A 24,858-nucleotide genomic window follows, 5' to 3' on the forward strand; every position below is an offset into this window, starting at 1 on the left:
CCAACATGCTTCACCAAATCTCAACAAATATTAAGACAAAACTGCACAACAGTGGCAAGGATGTATTTTTTTTTTTTTCAAAAAAGGTAAATAAGGGCTAATCTAAATAAATTTTGTACTTGTACAACTTAATTAGATTGGTAGCTACAGATCACATTTCCTGAAAACAAAAAAATATTTTATATATAGCTTTATATTAGAGCTATATAAATCCACATTTCATGATTAAGACATTTCAGCTAAAATTTTTCCTAAGTTAACATAAGAACTTTAGACCAGCCCTAATTTTACATGCAGTGTGACTCAGTTACCAAAAATCTTCAAGTAATCTTAAGATTACTTCCATTTGCTCAAGGTATACTATCCGCTTCTGCTACGTTCTTCATTATATAACCAAGAGTATTTAAAATGTGCAAATAACTAACTGTCTCCAAAATTTTTTAACCTTGGAAACTATAGAATGTTTTGCAATGTTAAGAATCTGTTCTTATTCCTTATTGGTCCCTATGATCTAATGGTAGGTTCTCCTATAATGGTTTTTCAGAATATTTCATAATCTGATGTAGATTTGACATCAAAGCTGAAAGGAGAGGGGGGGGTCCTGGGTTTTGGTGGATGGGAGGGAACGGGGGGCGCAGGCAGGGAAAGGCGTTATTTCAGCCACATAGAAATAAAAGAACACCCAGCAATCCAGACAGCGTATGTCCCCTGCCAGCCTTGCAGCTCTCCACCTACCAGAGTCACTGTGGGTTGGTTTTTTTTTTCCATAGAAGCAAAAGAATACTTTTTTTGTGCAGCTGCACCTTTGAGGTCATGTAAATGGTCCAACTTACACAGGTACATAAAAATTGTACTGTGTATAATTTCCACATGCTTGTAGGTATACCTTCGGTTAGGGCACTGCTGCTATTCCCTGTCCCAAACTTCTCAGTGTCCTGAACTATCCTACTTCAATGTCTTGTGTTTTATTTCTTTCGGGTACACCAGAGTCACATTGTCAAATTTTACCCTGCAGCTGAGTTAGGTACTATGAAGAAGTGTACCTTCAGGAACACCCAGGCCCTAATGAAACAATCAAACGATGCAACATTTACAGTAAGACAACAGGAACTGGCAACACTGGGTTTACTGGCTCTTACTTTAGTGCAGAACAACTAGACTACTTGCAGTACCAAAAATGAAAGCTTCTGCCAAAATTCTGCATTAATTCCAATCAGAAAAAAAAGGGGTGGGAATCACAAGAGAACTTAATCACAGAGAAGGACAACATTAAAATCTTGGTCTAGACACTGGAATGCCACTCACCAACCATTTAATCTGTGCAACAAAACTAGTACTTCACGAACATCATGCAAACAACATTGACTCTGGAAACCATGTTCTATGCTGACAGTTTGTGCAAATTCCACACCATTTTCATGGGATGGTGGATTTCCAAATCATTTGCATGAAGCAGCTAAATTCAACTCATTTGTTCACTCATTTGATGTTATCAGAATTTAAAATTCCTCCCCTATTTTTCACAAATGGGCATCTGGAAATATTTAATGCCACTCTTGGGGAAAAAAAAAAAGAATGGTTTTACTTCACTATATAATTTAGGATTTATTCCGATTTAATTCTTCTGGTAAATTCTGGATCCATGTATGAATTAACCTAAGAATTTGAATCAACTTATCTGTTAAGGCTTTCTAGTATTTCCTAGAGACACTGAAGGTGAAATCACGTACTTACTGAACAAAGCTACTTAAAGATTTGCCACTGGGGGTCAGGAGAGCTAGGATTTCACCTTGGTCTTCAGACACAAAAAGTTAGTGGAAGTCTTAAAGCAATGCATTAACAACAGCAAATCAACCTAATTGGAACTTTTACTTTTTCCATTGCCAGATGTGCATTGTTGTCTTTTTTTCATTTTTCTTTTTTTTTTTTTTTTATAGAAAAAATAGAGTATTTAAGGAGTGACCGTGACAAATTGCAGTGAAAGTTTTCTTTGTGAAAGTTTTACATTCATTAAAGTTGATCTGAAATGCTACAAGACTAGATGCCTAGAAGCAAAATCTACAGGAAGACTATAAAGGCTTCTGGTCTCTCTATATTGCAGTCAGTCTAAAATAAAAGAAAGGCTGAAATGAAAGTCTCTTTTGCTAACTAGTCCTTTTTCCCCAACCAGATTTAAAAACCAAAAAAATTAAAGGGGATGTTAGAATGTGTAGAGCATCATTTCGTTGTTTGGTTTGCACACAGAAGTTCACAATCAGTAAGAGAAATAGGAAGTTAGCAATTGTGCATGCACCAAAGAGTCCTAAGACAGTTCTCAGGTTTTTGTGTGTAATTTTTTTGTTTGTTTTTTTTTTTGTTGTTGTTCTGTTTCTGTTTTCACAGGCATCGCTAGTTCAAGAACCAACAGTCAAAGAATACTGGCACTTTAAGAGGAATGAAGTTTCCACTGTCATTTAAAACAAGCATTCAGGTAAAGCTAACAGGATCATGAAGCAGAAAGTAAAGTAATGCTAAAACAAATGCTAATAATTTAGTGTAATGTACAAAAATTACTTAAGTACTTCTTAAGAATAAGGATAAATTGTATTTACATAATTATACACTTTGTCTTTGTCTTCTTTTTCTTCTTTTTACCATCTTTGCTCATCTTCTCTTTGTGTTTTCTGATTTCTCGAACTAATGTATAGAAGGCATCATCAACACCCTGAAAAGATACATACATGCACACATTAAGATCGCATTAACGGACTTACATGCTTGCTTAGGTACAGCCTGTTCTCATCTGACCTGATCAGGTGAAGTGTGTTCGATCAGCAGTCTCTTTTGCTGCCTGCCAGGAGAGGTTACACTGTCTTCTCCTCCCTGAGGCTTTTATAACTTTCCCTTGAGTAGACTGTGGGTTGGAGGAACTGCCAGGGCAACAGTCCTCTCAAGTGTTCCTGTTTCTTGGGATGGGACATGCTGGGAAGAACATGTTCAGATGGAAGGGGAACTACAGTTGTCTCCTGTCGTCTAAGAGGGACGTGTCTGACTGCGTTACTGTAGTGCATGGGCAGAGGGGCCTGCAGGAGAGCAGCTCTGTGGAGTGGGCTGCTGTCTTTTGAACAATTAATCCTGGCTGCAGGCTGTTCCTCTCCTGGTTTCTGAGGAGCACCGAGACAACACCACGAATGAACCATTTTGATGCCACCTGCCTGCCCTTTTTCCCAGCTGTTCCCCAAACTGGGCTTACAGCAGCCTGTGGGTGACGTACGGCGCAGGGGTTGACCACAGATACCCCAGAGGTCCAATTCCATTCCTAACGTGGTAAGGGAAGTAATTCAGTGTACTGCCCTCTTCTCGAAGAGGGCGCATGTTGTCCCACCTCAAACTAAAAAAAGTATAGGTACCACATGTTTAGATTATAAATATGTATCTTATTAGTACAAAGTAAAGTTCTGAAGCATTAGCTAGCTTTGTTTATGCCTTAATCTATATGCAGCTTTAAAAAGTAAATATGATTACTTGTAGCAGGAATTCAGTACCAAAGAGCGAATTATGTTTATTCTACATATTCAGGTCATTTCTCAGGCACACTGATATACTAATCACACCACAGTTTTACAAATCTTTAAATATGCAAATCAATCCCAAGTTCCATTGATAAATTATTACTTGATAAATGATTCTATTCAAATTACATAAAGACACACGGAACACATTATCTCTGGTGCTGTATCATATACAGTCACTTAAAATCTCCACGGCTCCAATAGTTAAGCTACAGACACAAAAGCTAATGTTTCTTCATGTTGAGTAGGTTTTTTTGTTTGTTTTGGGGTTTTTTTGGTTTTGTGGGTTTTTTTTTTTTGGGGGGTGGGGGGTGGAAATCAGGTTTCATTTTGCTTTTGGTGCTACTACTATGTGACACCCAGCACTACCTGTCAGTGGAATTTTCTGCCAAAAATTAGCTCCAGTCAAGAGAGACCAGCGTGTTTAAAAGCCTGATAAGAAGCATTATCATGTACAATGTTACATGGTATACTTTGTAACAACCTATTTACATGAAACAGTTTATTCTATTGCCTGGCTTTCAGGTTGCTCCAAATTCCAATCAAGTACACATGTTCTCAGACAGCCTTTACATTTAATAGTTTAAGTACTGACAGTTAGAAAATCATTAAGATAAAAAATGATCTGGATTCTTCACTGCCTTATTCCTTATATTATCTTTTAGATACATCAGAAAGAGTTGCAAATGTTAACGTATCACAGCAGCCAACTGCACCATTATAGAACTGGGTCTAGAAATGCAGCCCTACAAGAAGCAGGCAGCTTCCTACCTCTTGTCAGCTACAGTTGGCCTTCAAGCCGCCTGTAGAAGTTAATGCTCTGTTTACTCCCATGCGCCTACTTCAGTAAAAGAACTGAAAGTGAGCTCTGAGAAAAGCACAACAACAAAAAGCCAAAAATCACCTAATTCGCTACTGTTTCAGTCAAACACCAAGTGGTCATGAAACTGAATATGGGAAGTCCAAAGAACAGCAGGGATGTTAAATAGCTTCACTTATAAAGCGATGCTCCCAGTATAACCTAAGTTTATTTAAAAGCTTCACATTCAAGTTCATAAAACATTTACAAATAACTGATGTTTGACCAGAGTCCTTGGCAGCCTATCTCCCAGTACTAATAGCACATTTTTGCAAGGTCTTGCAACATACAAAATACACTTGCAAATAACTTAGTCTAAATTTTAGAATATTATTGAGCAATATAAAATCGATGTAGCATGCCTAATGGAAGAGTAGCCTTGGTTCTGGAAAAGGTCACGTTCCCCATGAATCTTTTGAGAATTAGCAATCCTTGGTATTATTTTACAGAGAGCTTGTGTATTTTCCTTATAACTTCAGCATTAATGCACAAAGTGAACATTTAGCAATGCTCACGTAGGGAAATGAGCTGGAAGCAGTGACGGTTCAAAGCGTATCTGCTGCAGCTCTCATCTCAGCCAGCCAGCCGGGAGGAAAGCATTAAGAATCAATCACAACAGACAGAAGAATAGTTTCATTCTTAGAGCACAAGAATGGCATAAGAAAATCCTCTGCACAACGTTCTTCTACGGGACTGTTCACATTTCCTTACAAAACTACCTTTTGGTATTTCATGCTCATCATTAATGTATTAGAAAAATAATCATTATGAGGACAGCCATTGGCTTTGAGCCGTGTCTTCAAATGAGACCCGCTGAACAAAAATGGCAATTTAAGTCTTCAAACGAGCAACCCTCCCTCATTAAACTGATTTTGAAATAAATACAGAGAAAATGACTTGTACAAAGTAATATCCAGAGACTATTATGGGCCTTTAAACACATGACTTCACAATTAAGGCTGAAATCTTTATTCTACCTAGTAAGGTGATGATTGTTTAAATACAGCACATGTTGCCAAATACTTGGGAATTGACTTAGCTTTCATCCTTGCATTAACTCCTTTATAGATCAAGCCTTTAAAATTATTAATTATAGATTTAGTAGCTTGGTCCTGCCACAATTCCTCTTAAATTCAGGTCATGAATATAACGTGACATAAAAAACTACGTTTAGAATATTTGTGAGTTAGAACTGGAGAGCTCAAGATAAACTGAGGTCTGTAGATTAAATTTTAGATTCAATTAGTGGATACTCTGTTTACAGAAGGTCCCTAAAGGCATCAGTACTGTAAGATCAAAGGCGGTCAACCTTTCTAGTGACTTCTTTCAGTAAGAAGGGACTGCATGCAGCTGACCTTCCTCCCTCTAACAATGGAGTTATTGTGTGCAAGCTTTTTGGAAAGCAAGAGATGTACTGAATGAGTGCTTTAAATCCAGGCTCAGGATTAGAAACTCAAAATTCACTGTGCTTGCTCAGAACTATACCACGCTGCCCCAATAAAGGTGCATTGACGGAGCTTGCTCCTGGCACTTGCATTTCTGAAGGGCAACTATGAAAGGCAAAGGGAACAAAAAAATCAGAACTGTGCCCACAGAGACAGCCTGCTCCTGGCTCTGCAACTTTTCTTTGGAGCACCGCATGATCCCATGTCCATACAGAAGTCTGGAGATGTGGTTGTATGGTTACGAGCATGCATGAGACTTGGCAACTAACCTGGCTATCAATAAGAAGCCCTAAATTCATAAGGAATTGGGAACTCCTTAATACCCCAGTCCTCAAAATAGACCCTTAAACAAGTTTTAAACTGTAGAAAAAAGTTTTTTTATATTTTTAAATTTTACATTTTTAAATATATACATACATTCATATATCAGTCACGAGGAAGAGAAGTTATTTGTACACCTCTGTCCTACTATGGAAAAATCATTAAATTACAGTTTTAATCAAGAATCTAGATTTTTTTTTTTAATTCAAACCTAGAACTTTTGTAATTCAAACTTTTTACTATTAATCCAGCTCAATCTGAGTTACATTATCTAGGTGTCCAATTTATGCCCTAGAGAAACCTTGTTACAGTATAGTTTTATGTAAAACTTTAATGCTTTCAAGAAAGACATCTTTTGAGGATTTTACAGTGAGTTTTAAAAATTTCTTCTTGCTAGTTGGTAATTATGAACGAAGCAGAAGATGTTACGTACTTTCTGCCTTACTGTGTAACAGCCAAAGGAATGAACCTCTTGGAAAGCATCAGCAGTTATTGGTAACCTGGGTAGTCAAAGTTTTCAGTTACCTTGTACAACATTAATGTAATTAGGAAGGCATCCCATAAGCAGCAAGAAGATAAACTGAATATTCCAAGAGGTAGAAAAACACTCTGAACTATCAAATTCCATTATCCACAGACAAAAAAAAAGGAAAATAAATACTGAGTATCATTGCAAACTGTGTTATAATGAGTATTTTTGAAGTTTCAAATCCCAGCTGAAAAACTCACATCATGAGGTGCTGCTTTCCTTAGCTATCTATTATGCATCAGACTGAAATAATAAGTTATCTTCTTACTGAATGGAGAGTAATACAATCCAGACTGTTTTAAAAGCTAGATTTCTTATTCTAACCTGAATCACTACTAAACTACAACTATACCACAATAATTTTGGAATATGCTTTCTCCAGCTTAACCTTCTAAATACAGAGTTGCTGAAATGACTATCAATACTACGTAGAATTAACTTGAGTTCAAAGACAAATATTTCTTCCCCTGAGCAGACACACTAAGTTCTAGAGTCTTATATCCAAGACTGTTTTCTTAAAAGGGTATGAGGGGAAAAAAAACCCAAACCCAAAAACCCAACAGTATCCATTATTAGCAAGAGAAGATTTTTCCCCATCTTGGAAAAACAAACAAACAAAAAACCCACCACACAAAACCCCATAAACATACTTCTCTTGGACACAGGCAGAAAGAAAGTAGGAAGATAGTAGAAAGCAAGCATATGCTTGCTCACAGAGCTATCAAAAAGAATCTTAAAAATCTGAAAAGATGCTTCCACTGAAAAAATTCCCACCATCCTGTTCTCCTTCTCCCAAGGAAGTTCACAGAAAGGAAAAGCAGACAGAATTCAGGATCTTTAAAGTCCCAGTATACAAAAAGAAATTCTACTTTGAGGTATGGCTATGTTTGTAAGAAAGCAAGAAACAGCAAAGTTGGTTTTCAGAAGGCTACAGGAAGGAGGCTTAAGCAACTTAATTCACGTTGCTCTCATCAAAAGTAATCTTGCCAGGCTGCTGCTAGTTGGTTTTGATAACGAGGAAAGAATAAAACAAGCTATTTTGATGTCATCAATTTTATGTTAAGATCTTTGGATGCAAGACTGGGGAGCTTCATAACTGAAGTTTCCAGTTTCCTGCAAAGGAAACCTTTGATACAAACAGTATTACAGAAGTGTATCTTTCAGAAGTGTATCTTTTTTTAAGCAAACATCTACAGAATTACCTCAGAGCAGTCATCCATCACTTAAAAGCTGAGAATATAATAAGCCTGAGCAGATCTATTAAAAACTGATATGAAATAAAATTTCTCCTCCATGCCCCTGGAAAGAGGACTCAAACTCCCTTATGGAAGGGGATACTCCTACAGTTGTGACAGTCTCTTTAGGATTCAAGTAAAATTCCACTACTTCTCTGCAAGATGTTCTGAAATGGGAAAAAACACCTTGAAAAGCAAACAGGTTTTCTTTTACGCAATGGGAAATTCCAGGTCATCCTCCTGTTGAGAAAGTATATAAGGAATAACAACCCACTCTCTGCAGTAGTGCAGTAAGAGGTAAAGAATTAATGGGATAGTCATATATGCAAGGAGCTATTCTGATGGTTTGTTCAAAAAGCGCCAGAAGTTATTTAGACTAGCACTTCTTCCATATCACAGTTGCATCTTCCCTCTTCTCCTCCCTTATTTTCTTACAGTGGAGTATACAGATAAAAAATGATTTTGTGAGTTTGGGTATTGGGTATTTTTGTGGGTTTTTGGATGTGGTCTTTGGTGTCTGTCCCCACCCCCTGCAGTCTTACTTCACTGTTGCTTCCCCCCTTGTAAAGGCTCTCAGCAAGTGAAACCCTACCATTTGGTCCAAACCTAGATCAGTCAGGGCATCATAGCTGACAAAAAAGAAAGCTAATGTGCTTCTGCAAACGGTAGGGTTCTTTTTAAGGTGGGGCAAAACAAGGGAAAAATGGCATAGCGTAAGGAAGGGCCTGAGAATTAAGAAATCCTATATGCCAGCTGCTATCCAGATACTGTTTACTGGATTAGGAACCTCCTGTTTCTGTACCTGAGAAGGACTATATGATCCTCTCCCCTCAGTTCACCAACCTAAAGACCCAATCAATAGCCACTTCAACAGCATCTGCAATATATCTGTAATAAAACTTCCTGTACTTCTTCACACACAAAACCAGGTTTCCATTTCACAGAAGGGGAACTTGATATGCAGTACAGACTTCTTGTTGATCTATTCATCAAAAAACCATGAAACAAAGCAAATCCATAGTACTTGGGTATTTGCTAGGAATATTATTCAGGACTAGTATACTGAAATCTGATTGGGTTTATACCATAAATTATGTCATCAATTAACCATAAAATGTCTGATTCGCAAGATGCTGTCAATCATTTTCATTTGGCAAGTGATTTGTAAAACTTACCCTGTTACATTACAAAACTTACCCTGTTACATTACAAGGCATTTTTTAATTTTCACGCACCCTGGAGTCTTTTCTTCTTTGCTGATTTTTTTCACTCTGTACTGTCGAATCTCTCGCACCAATGTATAAAAAGCATCCTCCACTCTCTGCATTGTAAAACACAACTCCTTAAAAACTGCTTCATTAACAACCGTGACATATTGGGACACCCATGGCAGGGGAAAAATAACCACAACAAAGCCACTGAAATTATGAGCTTTACTTGAGAGAAGTATCTGGATCTCCATTTACATATTTTAAATGCTGGGCTTGCACATTTGCTGCTTGATAAGTACTTTTTAACACAAGAGAGACACGCTCAAATAATTTATTGATTACCAATTACTGTGAATATCTATGCTTCAGGCCCTCCTTTTTCTTCTATACAAGGCACCACTTGGACAAAAAATAAGAACTATTTGCTTGCATTGCATGCTGCATTGAAAATAATACCGCTTGCGTTACTGAATCTTTTCACACATTTCTGTAGGCATGGATGTATTTAGGAGGCATAAAACCTTACTAGACTGGTAACTGCGGGGCGCGGTACTAGCCAACACATACAGTTAACCACCTATTCTCACTTCTTAACCAAAGTGAGAACCCATTACTGTTTGGGTAGGCAACAAAAAGTAAGCTTGTTTATGTTCTGTTCTTTATATAAGGTGTACTTTCTTTGCAAAAATATGTGGAACAAACTAAGAAAGCACAGAAAAAGTCTAAAAAGGTAATTTCCTAAGAGGTTACAAAGAAATAAAGTCTTCTAAGAATACTAAATTTTGGGCAATATTGTTCTTAAAGCTGCTTACTTTACAGAGCAAGCACTATGCTCCTAGATTTAGGAAAGGGAATATTTGAGTCATAGCAAAGTGCTTTTAAGAAGCACCTGAAGTATATTACATTTCAGAGTAACTTTCAAAAGTTACTTCTTGAAATTATAGAAGTTATTCTTCCATGCAGAAAAAGCAACAAGATCATTATTATCATGAGCTTGGTTCTCACCAATGTGCAAGGCACAGATCTGTTCTCTCTAGGCCAGACTCAGGCAACCGCTAGGTTCCCATTATAACAACCAAGTCCAAACAGCCTGCCAGGTTCTGCTGCTCAGATTTTTCCCTGGGTAAGAGAGCTCTTTAAATATTCCAGGGATGACACAGAGCTACATATTTTACTTCTCTGGTCTCACACCCTACCTTTCTGCAGCTTTGTGTTTAAGCCCCTCAGAGAGAAGGATACCATAAGCATTTAAAAAAAGTACGAGGACTGAAGATACCTTTAAGCAAATACAAAATAAAGAGGTACAGAACTAGCTTTAAGTTATAGTATGTGTTATTTTAACTGATTATATCTGTGCATAAACTTAAAAATTTAGATACATCTGTGAGGATGTTCTTGTTATAACAAGATGCAAAATGTCTAGCTGCAGCTTTTAAGGGGAGAGCAAATCTCTCCTCTGCTTTACTATCAATCTCATTACTTGTCTCCTCAGTCAGATCAACAGGGTTGTTAGCTTAATACAAACTCATCTGAAAATAAAAACAGAACAGACTGATGATCATGGAAAACAGTACAACCCTTTAAGCCCCAAAACTTTTTTACTACCCAAACATGCAATCTGGGCTTTTATTTGGCAGATTTTCCATAAATTGTCTCTCCAACCCACCTTCATATTATGCACCCAGTAACAAAAATAGCTAGCATTTACTGCCACAGTTACGGGGTCATTTTGCATGAACTGTGCCACAGGTTGACTCATTCCTAACACACTGCTGCTGATCTGAGGGTTCTTCTGAGCCACAGTCACTTGAATTTAAAGATCAATTTAATTAGATTTATTTCTTGGATTGTAGTTCTCTAGTACATACAATGTGCCCTGTAAGGATGTAGTGAAGTATTGACGAGGTGACAAGTCTTCTTACATTCCAGGTCTGAGAGTTTGCAAAATGTAAAGGAAGCCATTAAAAACCAGCAAAAACCAAGTAAAGCTCATACTTTCGTGTTTTCCTGGAAGGAATGAAAGTTTTTATTCCTGAAGAGGAAACATTAAACATTGATCAGCTGCTATGTGCCAAAGCACAGGCTGTACAAGAATCAACATTTTTGCAAATCTACTGTTTTGCAGTAGAAATACATAATTTGATTATGGAGCTGTCACATGAATAATTAGATAACAATTCTTCAGTCAACATTTATTGCCAACTTTCCCATCACCAATAGGAGCTGCAATTTGCTTTAGCAATGCAGAGAGAGGGAGAGACAGACAGAGTGAGAAAAGAAATTGCTACTACTGCCATCACCAAGAGCAGTCTTATGAATCCTGTTGAAAGAAGTTATTCTGAAAGAAAAGCTGTACAGAGACACATTTGCTAATTTCGTTAGCACAAGGTAACATTTTAAAGAGCCAGGTGCCAGTCTTACAAGTTTGTAATTTTAATACCCATTTCTTTTAAGATGCTTCAGTATTTTTTCCTTAAACGAGCACGGACCATATATCCAAAATACGATTAACCAGTTCTTTTAGCTATCAGAACTAGAAGCAAAAATATCCTTTGGCAGATATTAAAACCATCAAAATCTAAACTGCTATTTACTTTAACAGCCCAGAGAACCTATGACCTCGAGGCAATGTTTTCAAGATGCTTTTGATTCCTAAGAGACAGACAAACATTCAATTTAAAACACAAATATGTGCAAAGAAAGACTATTTCAAATACAGATCACAGTACAAACGGGAATTTTCATATATTCTGCTTCTGTTATTTACACTTAAAGGAAAATAATTAAAATTAGCCTTGACATTTTAAGTGTTCTGTGTCCACCTTTATACACGTAATAAGAGTTGATCTCTTAAAACCAACTGTTAGATAAATAAAATCAAAATTATTCATGAGGACACAAGCAAGAAGAATGCCACTCACTTGCATAAAAGCACTCCCAACATAGAACTGTAGTGGTGAGGTCAGCTTAGCCAATACTGGAGAATACACAACCTAGAAAAACCTACTAGCTTGTGTAACATTTAGCTTATAGGTTAAGGCTAATTTGTTGCTGTCTCTAAAACAAATATAATACAATCAGAGAAAAGCAAAAACAGCTATCAAAATAAACTTAAGAAATTCACATCCTTCTGCATAAGGGTTGTGAAAGGATGAGTACAAGTGATGCAACGTGCCTTACAAAACCACCAGTATTAACACATGCTTACATTTAGAACTAGAATTATTTTCAAAAGTTACATTATATTCATTTCAGTAAGTGGTCTAATTAAAACAAATCAATAATCTGTAGCCTTACACCCAAGTTGTAGGGTCCACTAAGCTGATGTTTCACTGATGAACTCAATGATTTGTATGAAAATTCACACGGGGATTTGGCTTAAAACACAACCTGTTTGCAGTAAGCTAAAGTTCACATCTTTATTGACAGCCAGAAACAAACAAATACACTAACTTTTAGAACAACCTATTTCTGCACTTCGTTTCAGTGTTTTTCATCTTGCCTATTTTTGACCCTGTCTATGAATTTCTGAAAGTCTTAACTGCATTATTTGGAACAGAGATATCACTTTGCATGAGCATACAAAGCCATCATTTAACAAGAGTGTCTTGGTAATCAAAACAGACTACATGGCCAACTCCTTTCCATCTCCCCTGATTCCTTCCCCAGAAACCGTTCTGATTCTCTCTGAGCTCCAGCAGAAGCGGGGCATGGGGAAGGAAGCAAGAAGATGGTGAGGGCCCCCTCACCAGGGCATTACTGCTGACGTTTCGGTGTGGTGGTCAGCGCGTACAGGAAAGGAGAAGGTGGTTCCTACTTCTAAGTATTCACGTCAGACTTTCTACAGACTCCAGAAGGTACCAGACCACCAGCCACATCTGTTCATACTTGAAACTTCTGCACGTAACCAGAGAGGACCAGATTTTTATTTATTTATTTATATTTACCCAAGGACTGAATTCTGCCCAATAAAAAAAAAAAATATATAGTCCATGGGCTACATGCAGCTTGCAAAACAGTTTGAATTCCGTAATTTTAAAAGTTACTTTGGAAGATGGTGTGTATACGCATATATTTTTTATATATGCCAGTGTGACTGAAAAATCATACTATGTAAATGCGTAAGTATAAACATATATATATACACACAGAGAAATATTTAGATGATCTTGATGTAATTAAGATCAGGTTCTTCCTCCAATTCCCTTTTGCCTTCTCAAAATTACTTTATTAACACAGCATCTTGTGAAGCAGTTTCATAACACACGTTATGAACAGCACTGTGAAAGAATCAGCAACCATACTTAGTGGTTCCAACTTTTAGAAGCCAGCATTCTCAAAAGAATCTATAGGATACCTTTATTTTAAGGAATCCCTAAAGGTGTCCAGTGGATTTTATCTGTAGAGGGTGTAAAGCTCAGCTTTGAAAAACAGAACCAAACAGCCCCTTCTGTAACACCCCAGTTGGGACCTCCAGAAATATAAAGTCACAGATAAAAAGACAAATTATAGAAAAACAGTTCCTATATGATTAATCTATTGTCCTCAGAAACAAGTGCAGACCTCTTAAAAGCCTGAAAGATAAAAAAGCAGATACTACTTTGTGTAAACAAAGATTATAAAACTGAATGGGAATGGTGATTTCTGAGCATGCAATTTTGTATTGGCTAGGCATGGTAGGGCTGCTTGTAGGAGTAAACTGCAGGTGGCACGGGGAGAAGAAATCTTTGAAAATACACCATCATATCAACATACTTTCATTAAAAGTGGCTATGCAAAAGGAGTATTTCCTAAACAAAACCTGATGCTCTATACAACAGGCTGAACAAAGTGGGGAAAAAAAAAAAAATCCTAGAAGTTAGTATGGAACTTCTATTATTTCAAACCTCAAACATAATTTCAGAGTTCTTCCTTTTTTATCCTAACATCTCAATGACAGACACTGATACAGGACCTACCAAACAAGAATACTAATTATTCAGTCCACTCATATGCCACATTTTTCCCTAACACTCTTGTGGCCTAATTTATTCTCAGCCATTAAAGTTAGGTAGGATTAAAAAAAAACAAACCACAGAACTACACAACAGAGACTTTCTCTATTGCCAAAAGTTAGTGTTCCTTTGATTCCTCTGTAAAGTTTTACTAATTAGTCCGGGTTTCAACTTGTCAGGAACTTGGGTGGATGCTGCAAATTTGCAGTAATAAAATATTCACTTCTTATATCCAAAAATAACTTGCATACCGTCTATGAGAAATTCTGCTGAGTGATATGGCTGAATCTATTTAGCTGTTACACTGAGCAGTTACTCAAATGGCAGTATTCTACTCTTATTTGTCTCCTCCTGCTACACCTAATTTCCTGATTCATAACTTGCACATAACACTTCTGATTATGCAGAGACTATGAGTTATTCGGCCACTTAGGCCTGATCTAATTTGTACTGATAGTAAGCGTTTACTCTTAAAAGAAAAGCCACAAATCAGCATTTTTCAGAAAGAATGCTTTCTTCCAGAAGTACAGAACCAGTTTCATCTATGTCTGTATAGCCTATCTTCTCCAGAATACACAGATGCACCACTATGTGCACCTTTGTCCCAGCAAACCCTGAGAGAGGCACTGAAAGGACCCTAAGGGCTGCCTCTGTCACCTATACCAGTGGGGTACAATAAACCAACAGTGAGCGCTAAAGCCTTCTAAGAAGAGTATCAGTTTACACAAGCAATTAATCCAGCAATTTCAAAAGAGACTTACGGTCAATTGCTTGGCTATAAAAAGGTATACCAAGCGTGTCCCACTAATGCTGAATCAATGCCGTAAAGAAAAATTCCTTTTGTTATTAATGAAAAGACTTAAAACAGAATGAACTAATTAGCTGTTTGTCTGCTTAATCCTCTTGCTAAGAAAAAAAGCATTTCACCTCTAAGTAGAAGTACTTTCTATTCTATTAAAACCTATCACAATGTTAAGAATGCTGCAACCATCTGACAGTGGAAAGTAATAGCAGCCCAGGTCTCATTATTTGAGTTTGTGCAACTGAAGCGAATCACTCATTAATAAACAATTACCAGCTGTCAGCAAGTTGACAGAAAGAGACACCACAAGAATTTCTACTCTGGAGAAATATATCCATTGGTATGACCATGCAATTGTCAATGCCTAGAATAATTAACATGATAATTCAGATGAGAGTTCTACATTTGTCTCTGGCAAGTTTTGAGCTTTACCTGTCTTGTCTTTGCTGATGTTTCAATGAAAGGAATTCCATAACTTCTTGCTAAATCCTGAGCTTGTTTTGTATCTACTGTTCTGGAAGGCAAATCACATTTGTTTCCTACTAGCACCATTGGGACATCTTCAGAGTCTTTAACTCTCTTTATTTGTTCCCTAAAAAGAAAAAAAAAAGATATTCTATTTAACATATATTAATGGTTTATATGGTAATTTTAAAACAATGAAACAAAATTGAATTAACAGATTCCAGCATCATTCTTTGTTACTTTACTGCACATACACTATGAGAAGCCACCAAAAAATACATTGCCCAATCCTGTCACCATCAAGTTTATAATCTAATTTAAAAAAAAAAAAAAAGAAAAAAGAAAAAAAATGAGGTTGACATTTTGCAAACCAAGATAGATTTTGATGTCATTACACCTTTTTTTTTTTTTCCTCTCCAGCTAATGCTAGAAAGAGCCTAAGAAGCTCTGGTATAAATCTTACTACTTATCTCTCATACTCAGCACTCATAATACTCAATTCATTTGCCAAGATAAAACAGCTGAAAGCCCTATGTCTGTTGTCTCATTTTTTGTTTGATTTTGGGGGTGGGGGTGGTTTTTTCACTTTAAATTAAAGACAGAATTACAAACTCTGCATTTAGACAGGAGGTTTTAAATTTTGAAGACCACTGGTCTGGTTGTCTATAAAGATGAATTTGGTAAAGGAGTCCTTTCAAACACTATTTAAAAAGCATCTTGAAATACTAGTTGGAGGTACTTGCCAGGAATCTCAAATAACAATCAGTAATTTCATTACTTTTGTCTTCCCAAATAACGTAGCACTATGTTCCTTAATTAATATAGTCACTGTTTCCAGTTATTTATTTACAAGCCTTCAGCTTCAATCTGCAAGGTCATCCACAGGTGGGAATGCACAGTAGAAACTCCAGCATTCAACTCACAACATTCTTTGAAATAAACTGGGAAGGCCTTCTTATGCAACATAAAAACCTCTATGCTCCTTCTCCCCCTTACATCAACATCTATCTTGCCCTTGTCCTTTCTTCCAGTACAACCAAATGAAACTCATTTGTAATAATCTGGTTAGATAATGAAGAGAAATTCATGTTTTTTTCTGAGAGCAATAGAAATGGTATTTTAAGAGTTAGCACAGCAGGCATGATAAATTAACTATATTTTTTCTTTAAATCACCAGTACCAATACATTCAATTAGAACATTTTTATATATAATGACATTTACACAAAGGCTGGCTAGCTCCATTTAAATAATTTCTTCCTGAAAGAAAGTGCCTATATTCTCAATATTGATCTCTCCCTGGGTTAGTATGCAGCAATTTTACCCCTTATTTGCAACAGTACTCCCCTGATCCCACAGCTGCTGCAGGGAGATGCCAACAGGGACCTATTTCTGTAGGCAGAGCATCTACCTGTTCAGCTACTCACATCAGCACACTACACGATCAAATGAGCCGATTTGCTGGCATACAGGAGAAAATGAAAGCATGTGATCAGGGCAGCTGCACCTCCTGACTTTGATTACCTTGAACTGTCATGATATCCCACCTTAAATGAAGAACCACAACTTCTATTCGTAACAAAAACGTGCATCTTCAGCTTATGAGTAGATGTTGGGTTTGTGAGTAATACTGTTAGCAAGACACTCCTCCACCATACAGGAACATACATCTAACTGTATTATAAATGCCTAACTATGAATAGCTTAGCGTTATGTGTTTGGGACTAATCTTAAACTGATGCTGCTGAAGTCAGTGATCTTTAGTGGAATTTGCATTGTATTCTACCAGAATACCCGAGGAGAATTCAGTGTAATATTAAGCTACTAAGTTATAAATGAACCAGTATGGTAATCACGAGAGACTGCTTCTATTTCTGTATTAGTGTAGCTGACAAAGAAGCAGGAGTTGAAGTTTTTAAGTAATTAGTAAAAAAAAAAAAAAGACCATACAGAAAAACTAATAACGGGTTGGTTTTTATCAGCCATGTTGGAGCTCTGATTTTGTGTGTCTGCCCTTCTTAGGTGTCAGGGTTCACCCACGTCACTCTTCTAATAACATTCCACAGGTATTTCCCCTCCACCCCCAGAACAAGAGCTAACAATTGACATTATTGTCTGTACAATTTCAACTGCATAAGTTTTTCCATTTTAGCACACAATTTTATCTACAGAATGAGCAAGAGTTTACCTTTAGATAAGTCTTCACTATGAACAGGCAGAAATACTAAGTCACACTAGTTTATACCAAAAGAGCTTTCAGGTATTTTGTCTGCCTAACTTGTGAATACAGCACCAGATTTTCAGATTACCCAAAATCCTAGATCTACAGAATTCTAGACCTACAAATGCACAAATAAGTTGCAATATTGCTAATTTGCACATTTCCCCTTTGATGGGGAAATGGAAGAGCAAACAACCTATCAACCTAATACAAGAGTTAGTCAATTATCTTTCAATATACACACCTATAATGGTGAATATCTTCAAAAGACTTTGTATTGTTTATAGCAAATACACACAGGAAACCTTCCCCTGTTCTCATATATTGGTCCCTCATTGCACTGTATTCTTCTTGACCTGCTGTATCAAGAATATCCAAGAGACAGGTTTCTCCATCAATTACTACTTGCTTCCTGTAGGAATCCTAAGAAAAGAAAAAAACCATAAACCTTGGTTAAACACAAACAAGTAAGACTTCAAACACGTATAATTCAGAAGATAATAAAATTGTTTACTAGTAATTGAGCATGACTGGAAACACTTAAGAGTTAAAATCCAACTTTACAGACGGGCAAGTGACAGTAGGAAAATGATGTCCCATATTTACATGTATACAGTAATCCAGAACTGGAAAGAGGACTGAAAGGACATGTTCTGATCTGTATTCTGAATCTTCAGTGAGTAATTATATACATGCACGTACACACACACAAAAAGGACAGTGTTATTTTGCACAAAAGGACAAAAAGTACAAATTGGATTCAGATGAAAAGCATCTCCTCCATGTCTCTTGTTAATAGAACTGAAGAAACTTGTAAAACTGGTTTTAAAAGGTTTGACTTTGTTTAAGCTTACTCAATTTACCAATTTATTTTTTAAAAGTAAAATTTGACTTTTTTCTATGGTTGTTTACAGAAGTGTTGTGCCACAACAATGTACAAAATAACAACATAGAAAGAGTTCATAGGTAAAACAACTCCAAAAATCTATGCCACTGGAAAGGAAGTGAAATATAAAAATTCAGCCTTCAGTATTTGGGGCATTAAGTCTGTTTTGTATGCCTAGGGAGGTGCATATAATGATATTTGTTATTAAGTTATCAAAGGTAAGTTGATCTATTTGAAGTTCAAGCTTTTTAGCCAAAACAGACCAACACAGAGTCATATAAAAGCCCTGATCAGTTGGTTCAAAGAGATGTTGGACCAAATTATTTCAATGTTATCAATTCAAAGTTTTCAGGTCACTGATTCAAGTGGCTAAAATCTGTACAAAGTCCCAAGCAACTACATATTAATGTCTATTTACAACTCTCTTTGGTGCTAGGCTTCTATGAGTATATAGTTTTAGTGATAACACAAGCCTTACTTTCCCAATAACTATTTTTATAAACATCTATATATTCAAAATAAAACCATGTCAGTGAGCTTTAAAAACAGGTCACTGCGCAGTACCACAAATTCTCAGTAAACAGGACTTATAACAAAAGGGATAAACACAAAATCTCAGTATTACCTTTCAGATCCTTTAGCTAGAGATTAACACAATATTGCTATTGTTCTTTTTAACACTATACAGAAGTGAACCTAAGCTATGAGAAAGGAATTAAAGGTGCAATTCTAGCCAACTTGAAGATTAATTCAGAATGACCTTCCTTCCTTTGTACCCATTTTAAGGCACATACACCTATGCCTGTGCATTTTTTTTTTTTTTTTTTTTTTTTTTTGGTTCCCTTCTTTCCTGTTGCTCACACTAAAAACCAAGCAGGAGATAATTGTATAGAATCAGTACCTTAAACTAAACAAACCCTGCAATCTCACATTTATCTTGAGCCTGGATGACATTTAACAGTATCAGTTAAAACAACATTGACTGTTTACCTTAAAGATAAAAGTTTACCTCCAACATGATTTCAGAAATATTTATTTCACAGCAATGCAAATTGAGTGTTCAAGTAAGAAGCGGGTAACTTACTTTAGAAACTTACAAGCCATGTTTAAATACTGATACAGCTGAGACAAATACACAAGCGCCATTGTGTTTTAAAATAAGGTTAATATTCTATTCATTGCTTAAAGGAAAAAAACCCACACCGATCCCACCCACCCCCCCAAAGGACACATCTGTATTCCAATTCACTTGAATTCAATAGCAGATCCCCCACGTCCTACGATACCTTTATCACAGTTCACAGTGAAGTACTAGTAGAACTTCTATCATTACACAAGGCATATTTACAAAGCTTTCATTCTCTTACAATTTGACTGCTGGTTTAAAAATATGAAAAACAGTTCTTGAAAAGCCTGTATTATTCCTTCACATCTTAGCACTTCAAAGCAAAAGAAATTCCCCTCAACTGAGCTCTAAACAAAAGCTTTAAGTAATTTTCATCAAAGAAAATAATTTTTAAGAGAAAAGAAAATCACCTAAGAACTGCTGGCTTTGGCATGCCTACCATGTTAGCAGCAATACCAAAGATGCACTAGCATAAAGCACAGCACAGGTACAAAAAGAAGGAACGCTTTGAGATGGTAGTTGTTCTGCCCACTTCTGGAGAAAAAAAAATTTTGTCACTAACTGGAAAGGGGATTTGAAGCAGAAGGACAAGGAAGACATGGAAGAGAAAATTCAAACTTATGATTTCCTTCCAATCTGCTGAAATAATAAACACTTTGCTTTTTTGCCCTCTTTTTTTCCCCTGCAAAACATCAAACCTGAAATCATGTTTGTCACTGTAGGGAAGAAAACTGCAGCACCACATTAAAAGCTCAGGCAACTGGAACTCCCACCCCCATTCATGGCGAACACTAATGTAAACATACCCAAGAAAAAATTGTTTAAGTGTTACTATAGTGTAAAAAATACCAAGTCCTGCAAAACAAACTGTAGGATGTACCAAAAAGAAAAGTTATGCTACTACAGTACTTGTGGCGCTTCTGCTTTAAAATGCAATTGCAGAACCCAAATGGCCAGGCTCCCCTTCAACAACAAACCCCAGCCTTCTAATCTATACATTGAATAGTTCATAAAAATCCAGTAGCTTTACTGCACATTGAAGTTTTGCAGTAACGAATGCAATGAAGAAACAATGAAGAAACATCCAGTAAAAGGCTATTAAGCAGAAACAAAATGCAAGCTAGAAGTTAATTTCAAAAAAGTACCCGACTCCAAATATGAATTTGCAATTTTCCTCAGTATCCAGACTCAGCATATCTATATCAAAAAGTTTTAATTTCATTAATCATTTAGCCTGCTTTTATTGGCCTTTCACAAGCCATAAAAATCAGCATGAATTATGCTAAAGGAGTAATAATTCCATCGTTCACAAGCACCGATAAGAAAATGCGATAGGAAATCTCATCTATATACTACATATGGAATTTATCTAAAAAAACCCATCCCACTGCTTAATAAATCCCATCTAAGCTAGCAACTATTATTTTGTAAAAATCCATTATACCAGTGATTTAATATTAAAATATCACAGCAACTAAAACTAAGATATTACTAAATATTGGTGGAAGTTTCACAGGTGCACAGGTCATTTAAGAACACAGACTTAAATATCCATATTCCTAAATCAGCTGAGGGATTTTGCTAATCCAATTGAAAAACCTCAGACTGGCAACTAGGAAAGATGTTCTTTCTCTAGGACATTTAAAAGATGACATATATTCAGCAGTAAAACATGCTGAATTTGTAAATAAATAAAATTTAAAAATGTAAAGATTTCATTATCACACAAGGTATGGCAAATGAAGATTTAACAAACCTCGACCAGTAGAGGGCACTAGTCCAACTGTTCTGTGTGTTAGGCCAGATTTACAAGGGTTAGTGTACATACAGTTAAAAAAAATCCCCCCACACTTAAAATTGCTTGGCTATAAATCTGTGTTTGAATACCTACTTCAAATAAGATATGAAATTATGAAACATATATAAATCATGTATACTTGGATAACAGTAGCCACCCCAACATGCATTCATTTTAATTTCTCCCCCTGTGCTCCCCTCCCCAATCATCTGCTATGCTCAGAAATAAATCAAATACTCAAGCAGGCCATGAAACTTGACAGTTTCCAAACAAGTTTGTTGAATCATTAAGCCTATTCCACTGAAAATGGAAACAACATTAACACTGTAAATGCATCTGTGATTAAGTAACTAGTATATTTTTTCTTCAACTGCATCATGTCTTTACAACATGAGAATTTTACAAGTGTTGAATTTCATTTTCTTCATCACAGGAAAGATTTAGAAGTATTCAACATCTATGTAGTTGCAGAATCCACTACAAATAACGAACACTGAATTCTTTTCTCTGTCAACCCCAAAACATTTAGCTTAATTACTTATCTGCAAGGGAAAATAAGTATTTTGGCAACAGCCGTATGGCAATGAAAGGAACAGTAGTAAGTGGGAAACAATAGTAGTGGCACTAGTGAACAGTCTTAACTGTTATATTTACCAGTCAAAGCAACTTTAGCCTTATTTCCGCATACTGCATAAAAACCACTCTACAGCTATTGTTCTTTGATCAGCCCCTACCACCGCAACTGCATCTATGCAGGAAGCACAATCAAGCAACCCTTCTCAACTGAATGGGATTCTGCCTAGGCAAGGACTGAAGCATTTAAACCCACTTACAAGCCCATTCTCTGCAACCTGTTTGCCACTCCAAATCACAGACCACTCTTACAATAACTGAATTCTTTCTTCCCTACAGGCTTACCTACATGATTATAGCACTGTGAGCGCATACAAGCTGATTTATCACATGACTAGGAAGATACAGCCTCCATCCTCAAGGTCTCAGAATTTCAAGGACAAGAATGGTAACTAGTACTCAGACAAGAACTTGTTGCATGCAACAGTATTAATCTTCTGCAACTTCTACAAGTTGCGGATGCTGGTAAAACCCATTAGGTTAAAGGTTTCTTTCTTTCAGAACATACTGATTCTGGACGGCACCACAGCATTACAGTCATCCTGTACATTACTAAATAAAAGCCACAGTTCTGGGATTTTAGGTTCTTTCTATAAGGAACTGTATTTTCATTTTACTATTTTACATTAAAATTCATTTGGTATTCCTCAAAATACTCTGCTCGTTAATTAGCAAAAACCCTCAAGTGATTTAGGACTAGTGACATCTAAGTTTTTGTGTTCCTAAATTGTTGACACAGTTCTGGCTTTATATGACAACTTATAACATAGAACCTCCACAGTACTTTTTGTAATGCAGAAACAGACCTCTGCACCTAAGAGAAACCCAGATGATTATGAACAAGTATTACAAAACCCAACATTCTCCAGAGTTCCTTCTGCAGGAAAAAGTAATATCCCATTTCATTTGTTCTTCTCAACCTCTCTGTGTGTTTTCTGTTCTTTAGGCATGTTTTGGGTTGTTGTTAAGATTTCACAACTTAGTTAAGAGGTGCTCTCTTCTAGTGCAAGTCACACACTTCCTCTCTCCACAGGTCTCATCACAAAGTCTTCTGTAAGCGTACATGAAGTTACTTGGCCATGCAACAGAGAGACCAGACGACACACTGACACATTAAGGTAAACTCAAACTCAAGCAAATACATCTCTATTTGGGGCACATTACCTCAGGCCTATACTTTGCTTCGTACCATCTCAGGGCACTGGCTCCTTTCTCTTATGTCTACCTGAAAATGACTACATACCCATTTTCCAATTCACCATTTTAAGCCTAAATTTAAACCCTTGCGATTCCTTCAAGTGAGCTTGGAAGTGCCTCACTGTATAAACATATAAATGAAGTCATAAGCTACAGAGCTTCGGTGCTGGGAGCATAAAAATCTTGGATAAATTACAGTGTCATTTCTCCTTTTATACGGTCTGAGGTTATTAAATCCAATGATCCACAGGAGATTTCAGACAACACTGGTATTTTTCTTATATTTAAGAGGCAGAGCTTGCCTGCTCATTAAAAGCCTTTAAAATACCACAACTTTTAAAGCCGAAATACAATTTCAGAATTTGAGGAACTGTGCCACATATTTCAAAGAATCCACTACAGCAGCTATCTTACAACATTTTTTCTAGATACGGAAACATGCACTGGTGTGTTAAAAAAAAAAAAAAATCAGGCTCCAAATTTTTGCTTCGTTCACCGTAACATTCCAGGACACGCTTCTCACCGTGTGAAACAGATCCTAATGACAGCTGACAAACCTCAACATGTACATTTCAGAACTACAAATTTTCCTTCTTGATATCAAAAAGGAAAGTCACATTTAAGAGGTTGCACGCAAGGCAATGAAGAGTTTTGCCAAGCGTTTTCAAGTGAATTTGGCAAATCCTTTGTCACCGAGATCCTAAAAACATGCATCCCAACTGTCAAAGAAAACATGGCAATTAACACTATAAGTTAATCGATCTAAATTGTTAATTTTTTACTGCAGCTGTTGTTCCACAGCCAGGCCAAGAAGCGCAATTTCCTCTCCAACACTGGTCCGACGCTGACCACTATCTTTGAGCTCTTTTTATTATAAAGCTTTGCTCTATGTTTTTGTGGTAACTGTCTAAAAGTAAACAACTACCGCTATTACTGATATTTTTTGTGAAGAGAGGTTATAAGATGAAAGCGTTTACCTCTATTGTAGGGTCATATTCGTCCACAAAGTGATTCTGAATTAGCTGTATTGTCAAGGCGCTCTTTCCTACACCACCAGCTCCAACGACAACAAGTTTATATTCTGTCATTTTTTAGCAGACCTGATGACAAAGAAACCAACATGAAGCAGAAAGGGTCAGGTTCCAACTAACGAGGATGCTGTTGTTGAGTTTTCATTCAGTATCACGTTCCTTTACTATTACCAGAAAGCAACTCCCTCCCTGAAAGATAAGACAAAAAGCTATGAGGGAACAATTTTATGGGAAACGTAGTGTGGGGCACTAAGCCGCAAGAGATTACAAAGAGATAAAAGAGCCAGGACACACTTTTAAGTTCTCAAAAAGGTCAGAGAGTTATTTCTCAAGGGGCTGCGATTTTGTTCTCCGCTCCTTTCTCCCCCAAGCCCCGGTGACTCCGGGAAACCTCCCGGATCTTTACGAAAGCCGGGCCAAAGGGAGCGCCCCTGGGGTTGACCCACGAACCCGGGAACCCGCCTCCTGCCAACGCCTGTGACCGGACAGGCTCGGCTGCCAGCACAGCTTCACCTCCACGGCTGTTTCTTTCCACGGGCGAGCCCAGCGCGACCG

The 24,858-nt window shown here is 36.9% G+C and overlaps 2 protein-coding genes across 4 annotated transcripts in view; one reads left to right on the forward strand and one right to left on the reverse strand.

The window, feature by feature from the left end:
- The window catches only part of ETFRF1 (electron transfer flavoprotein regulatory factor 1), a 5,356-nt gene extending 2,898 nt beyond the window's left edge, over positions 1-2,458 (forward strand). The window contains exon 3 of the mRNA XM_009648705.2: positions 2,383-2,458. The gene's annotated coding sequence lies outside the window, so the exon portion shown is untranslated. The remainder of the gene's footprint in view (positions 1-2,382) is intronic.
- Positions 1,918-24,656, reverse strand: KRAS (KRAS proto-oncogene, GTPase). 3 transcript variants are annotated; one of them, XM_009648751.2, is made up of 5 exons: positions 24,598-24,647; positions 24,250-24,492; positions 17,877-18,055; positions 15,380-15,539; positions 1,918-2,704 (listed from the first exon to the last, which is right to left on the reverse strand). In XM_009648751.2, exons 2-5 carry the CDS (start codon positions 24,358-24,360, stop codon positions 2,588-2,590), a joined length of 567 nt encoding a protein of 188 aa, XP_009647046.1. In that variant the 5' UTR covers positions 24,361-24,492; positions 24,598-24,647; the 3' UTR covers positions 1,918-2,587. The 3 variants fall into 3 exon arrangements, with proteins under 3 accessions (XP_009647046.1, XP_035744422.1, XP_035744423.1); XM_035888529.1 differs by lacking the exon at positions 1,918-2,704 and adding an exon at positions 9,142-9,261 and having other exon boundaries at positions 24,598-24,656; XM_035888530.1 differs by lacking the exons at positions 1,918-2,704; positions 24,598-24,647 and adding an exon at positions 9,142-9,261 and having other exon boundaries at positions 24,250-24,372; positions 24,475-24,495.
- Between the last annotated feature and the right edge of the window lie 202 nt (positions 24,657-24,858).

This window comes from Egretta garzetta, unplaced genomic scaffold (assembly GCF_000687185.1).
Source record: "Egretta garzetta isolate BGI_Z169 unplaced genomic scaffold, ASM68718v1 scaffold81, whole genome shotgun sequence".
Classification (NCBI taxonomy): Eukaryota; Metazoa; Chordata; class Aves; order Pelecaniformes; family Ardeidae; genus Egretta; species Egretta garzetta.

Coding starts and splice junctions, on each gene's coding strand:
- KRAS (XM_035888529.1), bottom strand. CDS start 24,360: ATGACAGAATATAAACTTGTTGTCGTTGGAGCTGGTGGTGTAGGAAAG. Junction 15,540..17,876: donor GAAGATATTCACCATTATAG/GTGTGTATATTG, acceptor TTTTCTTTTTAG/GGAACAAATAAAGAGAGTTA. Junction 9,262..15,379: donor CATCAGCAAAGACAAGACAG/GTAAAGCTCAAA, acceptor TTTACAATGCAG/AGAGTGGAGGATGCTTTTTA.